Raw genomic sequence first — 6,098 nt, forward strand, 5'->3', positions numbered from 1 at the left:
ACAATTGTGCTTATTGAACCCACGACTAGCGGTGGGGGCTGACACCCCACCCCCCAACCATTATACTACATTCACTGAGCTAGCTGGAGGAGCCACGTGGAGACCCACACCAGTATTGAGATGCTTTCACTGTAACCAGATCCACAAGACTGCACCCACCGGCCTGTGATCTTTCTGCATTCGGCATCATTGTATGTGATTGTGTGAGTCTGGAGAGTTATTTATGGGCTAATATCAGACTTATGGACTTGATCTGCACTGGCTGAGATGTTTTCTTATTATATGATTACTCTTTGGTGTAAAGCTCTTTCATATATATATCTCCTTGGTTTTGTTTCTCTAGTCAACCTGGCCTAACACACTGGAGTACATGAAGAAGGACCACATCTGGATGGGAGGAAGGCTCTAGTCCAGGTGGTGAGTAAAACCCTGTGATACACCGATGCCACATCCGAAAGTGAGCAGGACGTAAAGCACTTACAGCTTCACACAGAAAAGCAAAAACCCTCACGAGACCAGAGAGCAACATCATGATAAACACGGCAAAGACTGAAGCTGTCGAGGATTTCCTTTTACTTAGATCCACAACCATGCACAGAATCGGCAGTGAAGAAATCAAATGGGCGAATTTGCAGCAAAGACCCCTTTAAACTGCTAAAAAGCAGAGATGTCAACTTGAGGTGGGCCTGGCGCAGCCACGGTCGCTTCCATCGCCTCCCTGCAGGTGGAAGCTGGGCAATGAGTAAAGAAGACTGGAGTCTGGATGCATTTGAATTATGCTGTTGGAGAAGACTACGCAGTCTACCCTGGACTACCACCGAAAGAACCCATCTGTCTTGGAAGAGGGAAAGGTAGAATGTTGCTCAGAAGCCAGAGTGGCCGGACTTCACCTGACCTGCTCTGGATAGGTCATCAGGGGAGACCAGCCACTGGAAAGGACATCGTGCTTGGTAAAGCCGAGGTATCAAGGGAAAGGAGGAAGACCCTCAAGGAGATGGGTTGACACAGTGGCTGCAACAACAGGCTTAAGCGTAGCAGCAATGCGGCGTGGCCCCGGGCTGGGCCACCGATATTTGCTCTGCTGTGCAGAGGGTCACCATGAGTCAGAGCCAGCTTGACGGCCCCTAGCAACAGCAGCATTCTGACAACAAACTCGACCCCCAAGGACAGAAAGAACTCCACAATAAGAAGACAGACATTCAATTGGAAAATGTGCACCTGACATGAAGAGATGTTTGTCACCAAGCAGGATATCCAGGGGGCAAGTAAATACCCCCAAAGACCATCAATATCAGCAGCCAGTGGGATGATGCCAGCTGAGATCACGATGCGCTCTCACGACACACCCACTGCGATCAAAACCCACTGCCATTGAGTGGATGCAACTCACAACAGCTCTCTCCGGACAGTAAGCCCACTCCTCGGGTGTCAGGGCTGCAAATCTCTACAAAGGCAGACTGCCTCACTTTCCCCCCAGGGAGCACTGGTGGATTCAAACCAGCAACCTCTTGGCTAGTGGCATAACCGGCTGCACTGAAAGAGTAATAACACACCTACTGCTGTTGGTTCTGTGAGGTAACATCGAGTCGGTTCCGACTCATTGTGATCCTATGCACAGCAGACCACCACTGCCCGGTCCTGGGCCACGCTCACAACTGTTCTTACGTTTGAGCCCATCGGTGCAGCCGCTGTGTCAATGGGGCACACCTATCAAGAAGAGCTCAAATCATTTATATGTATATATATATGTGTGTGTGTGTGTGTGTGTGTATATATATATATCAGTGAGAATGTTGAGAAACTGAATCTCTTCTATATTGCTGGTGGGGCTGTAAAATAGTACATTCTGGAAAATGATTCGGCAGTTTCTTTGCAAATCCAACATCATACTGACCTTCTGACCCAGCTTTCACACTCCAGGGAGTTTATCTCAGAGAAATACACACCTGTATCCACACAGAAACCTGTGCAGGAAAGGCTTGGGCAGCTTTATTTGCAACAGCCTCAGATAAGAAGCAAGGCTGCGTGGTTAAACCAACGAGGGTAAATCCCCACCCTGGAACACTAGAACACACTGCAGCGACAGTAACAACCTACATGGATCTCCAGAGAATGATGCTGAGTCTGTGTGCTGGGGGGGCGGGGAGGGGGAAGCCAACCTCAGGTCACATCAATTCCATTTACACAGCGTTCTTTATAAAACATAGTCCAACTGGTACAGAGAGGAACTGGAAACACAGGGAATCCAGGGTGGAGGATGTCTTCAGGACCAGTGGTGAGAGTGGCGATACCAGGAGGGTGGAGGGAGGGTGGTGTAGAAAGGGGGAACCAATTACAAGGATCTACATATAACCTCCTCCCTGGGGGACGGACAACAGAAAAGTGGGGGAAGGGAGACATCAGACAGTGTAAGATATGACAAAATAATAATTTATAAATTATCGAGGGTTCATGAGGGAGGGAGATGCAGGGAGGGAGGGGGGAAAATGAGGAGCTGCTGCCAGAGGCTTAAATGAAAAGCAAATGTTTTGAGAATGATGAGGGCAGCGAATGTACAAATGTGCTTTACACAATTGATGTATGTATGGATTGTGATAAGAGTTGTACAAGCCCCCAATAAAATGGTTTTTTTTAAAAAAGCTCCCATTAAATGATAAATAAAAATTTTTAAAAATACATAGTACAGCATTGGGCCAACGTGTTCAAGTGTGCAGGCCTGTGATGCCAATTACATTACTTGTGGAACCATCACCCACAATCACGGCCCAATCCCCCATCGCCAGGCCCATCTGTCTAGCATGCTGGAAGTGACAAAACTGTAGGGAGGGAGAGGAGAGGCGTGGTGGCTCTGGGTGAGGGGTGGCAGGGGAGAAGTGTGTGGCTTCAAAGGGGCAGCATAGGACCACCTTCCTGGTGGTGGCGCCCGGGTCTGTGTCTTGACTGCGGTGGGGATTACATCCCTTCACAGGTGATATAACAGCCCACAAGGAGACACACAGAGTGGACCGACGCCCATTTCCTGGTTTTGATGTTGGTGCCATTATAGGTAAGTAGCCACTTGGGGAACTGGGTGGAGCATACACGGGATCTCTGTAGACCATTTTTGGAACTTCCTAGGCATCAACAATTACCTCAAAATGGAAGGTTAACCAAATACGACAATTACAAAATTTGAATAGAGAGAAGGGGAAAGTATCAGAGCTCAAACTATGAACACTTAGTTTGTAGAAGGCCATGGAGGACAGTGGGAGGCCAAACCCATCAGCAGAGAATCTAGTCAGACTGAAACCCTGGCAGATCTGCTATAGCCAAGGCAAGAGTCTCAAACAGCCCTACCATCAGGCAGAGACCATTGTAGTCTTGATTCTGCTGGATTGAACTGGACACTTGGCCGGTTGACCTCTTTTTAGAATGGACCTGAATTTGTTCTGGGTGCAAGTATCTCTTACATGTTCCATGACAGAAATTTCTTGCCTGGCTTTTTGAATGTTGATGGGGTCTGGGGGAGGGGGGTGTCTCTTCTTTCTTACTCATTATTTGTATTTTTGTCCTTACAAATTTTGTATTATTTTCTCCTTTCCACAGTATTTTGATTTTATTTTTTATTGTTTCCATTGGGCTGCCCAGTTTGTAAAGCACAGGAGGAGTGGATGCATAGAGACAATAACTGATGCAGGGTTTATAGGGGATGTAGGGATGTGGGTGGGGAGGTGGGTGATAGGGAGGGTGAGGGGATTTTGGGAGTAAACAATGAAGGTGAGAATGGGGAGGGAGCACTAGAACTGACTGTTGACTGAAGGCACAACTTATTTTAAAGGTGATTTGACCATGAGGCATGGGGGATGTTCTAAAATTGATGTGATAATGATTGTACAGTTCTTCTTGACACGATTGAACTGTTTGATATGTAAATTATGTGCACGATTGAACTGTTTGATATGTAAATTATGTGCCAATAAAACAGTTGGGAAAAAAACCCCAGAACATTAAAAATCATCTGAGTACTCTGTTGAGTGGGGTCTGAGAGACCCGCCTTTCATACTGAGAAAGAGATTTTCCATTGCAGGTTCCCTGGCAACTCTGAACTCCCTTTGATGTTTAAAGATGCCCAATGGAGTAGTGACTATGAGTTGAGCAGCTAACCGCAAAGTCAGCAGTTCAAAACCACCAGCTGGTCCCCAGGAGAAAGATGAGACTTTCTACTCCTATAATGTAGTCTACAAAACCCAGAAGGGCAGTTCTATTCAGTCCTATAGGGCCACTGTGAGTTGGAATTGACTTGGCAGTGGGTTGGTTTTGATGTTTAAAAAGGCTCAATTCCATTGTTCCTATCATTCTTTCTTCTTCCCTTCTTGGCTGTCAATGAGTTGAGTCTGTGGACCAGACTCCAGCCAATGCAAAAGATGAAACACAATAGGAGAAGACTGTGGCCAAACTAGCCCTTATCCTGCTTGGAGGTCCATGGGTCCTAAGGGCCCACAACTGTCCCCAGGAGCTCTGAAGAGGACAAGAGGCCTGTACCCCAGCTGGACACTCCTGGTGGCCCTGGCTGACCAGATAGAACAGGCAGAGGCCACAGCAACCCTCCTTTGTCACCTGCCTTTGAGATGGCCCATCCAGCTGCTGGGGCTGGGGCCCTGGATGGTGGGGAGACATCTGCAGACAAGTGTGCTAAGGACTATGCTTCATGGCCATTTCCTGCCTCAGCCCAGGAAACCCAGGACCCTAGGTGCCTGGGAGAGTCTCAATGGGAGAAGAGGCTGTGGGAGGTGGGGCTTTCCCAGCACTGAGTGCACAAGCCAACCAGAAGCTCTTGGGTCAAGGTCAAGGGAGTGCCAGGGCATGAGGAGGAGTTCTTACCTTCAAAACAAGGTCTGAATCCTCGTGCCGTCCAATCGTCGTGCTTTTATTCAGAACAAAGAAGCCTTCCGCGCTCTTCAGGTAGGCTTTCATGCCCTCTGCTCGCCCTGCAAGGAGCCCAGAGACAGATCCGCTGAGAAAAAGGCAGTGCTCTACCCATGCAGAGCAGCCTAGATGGCGTAGTGGCTACACGTTGGGTCCTCACCACAAGGTCAGCAGTTCAAAATCACCAGCTGCCCCAAGGCAGAAAGAGGAGGCTTTCTACTCCCATGTAGAGTTCATCTCAGAAACCCACAGAGGCAGGTGTGCCCTGTCCTGTAAGTCACTATGAGTGGGCATCACTCGGTGGCAGGAGCGACTTATAATCATTCAAAAGTGTAGCATTTAGAATGAATGGAAGACAGCCTGTGGCAAAGGGCAGCTGGAGAAGCCAGCAGAGGTGACCGCGGATGGAGGGAGGGACTCAACAGACAGTCACAACAGTGACACTTCTTCTGCAAGGGTCAAAGACTGCCTTCTTAAAGGGGAGGAGCTTGGTCCTGATTACCAATCAGGGCACACTACTTACATGACTCAGGACACAAACAAAAGATAAAACAACCCAATGGGAAAAATCCGAATGCCACTGATACTGGTTCTCGACCGCCCTTTAAGTTCACTACGGGGTTTGTTACCTGACTTGATCAAGTCTCAGCTCACCACTCCCGCCCACCACTTCCTAGCTGTTGTCAATTGAATTGTGTCCCCAAAGTTTGGGAGTGGGGGAGCAGAAATGCTGTGAAAGATGAAGCCGTTTTTCCAGCCAGTTTTTCAAGTCCCTTCCTTTGTGTTGGGGTCATCGTTCCTGAATCTGTGGATGTAACTTCCTTTGGGAAGTGGGGTTTTTTGTTAGTCTGGTGGATGAGACCGTATCTAGGGGGTGGGTGTCCAAAGTCTAACCACGCCTGAATTATAAGGAGCCCATAGACACAGAGACCAGTAGGAAACCCTAAAGCAGACCTAAGCCGTCGAGTGGACTCAGACTCATGCTGACCCTGCAGAACAGAGCAGAACTCTCCCGTTACGGTTTCCAAAGCTGTCATCTTTCCCGATGTAGACTTGCACACCTTTCTTCTGCAGAGCTGCAGGTGAGTTTGAAACTCAGCCCTTTGGATGAGCAGCCGAGTGCTTAACCCCTGTGCCACCAGAGTTCCTTGTCAAACGGCACAAATGGGACAAAGGATGTCACAGGGCAATCA

At 48.4% G+C, this 6,098-nt stretch overlaps 1 protein-coding gene across 1 annotated transcript in view; it reads right to left on the reverse strand.

Annotated features, from left to right (window-relative positions):
* FHAD1 (forkhead associated phosphopeptide binding domain 1) overlaps positions 1 to 4,953 on the reverse strand; it is a 169,433-nt gene extending 164,480 nt beyond the window's left edge. Inside the window, exon 1 of the mRNA XM_045298951.1 lies at positions 4,861 to 4,953. Within this exon, the coding sequence (XP_045154886.1) occupies positions 4,861 to 4,953 (93 nt within the window). The remainder of the gene's footprint in view (positions 1 to 4,860) is intronic.
* Positions 4,954 to 6,098: the final 1,145 nt, after the last annotated feature.

This window comes from Echinops telfairi, unplaced genomic scaffold, assembly GCF_000313985.2.
Source record: "Echinops telfairi isolate 266 unplaced genomic scaffold, ASM31398v2 ScPeMD7_7457;HRSCAF=8495, whole genome shotgun sequence".
NCBI lineage: Eukaryota > Metazoa > Chordata > Mammalia > Afrosoricida > Tenrecidae > Echinops > Echinops telfairi.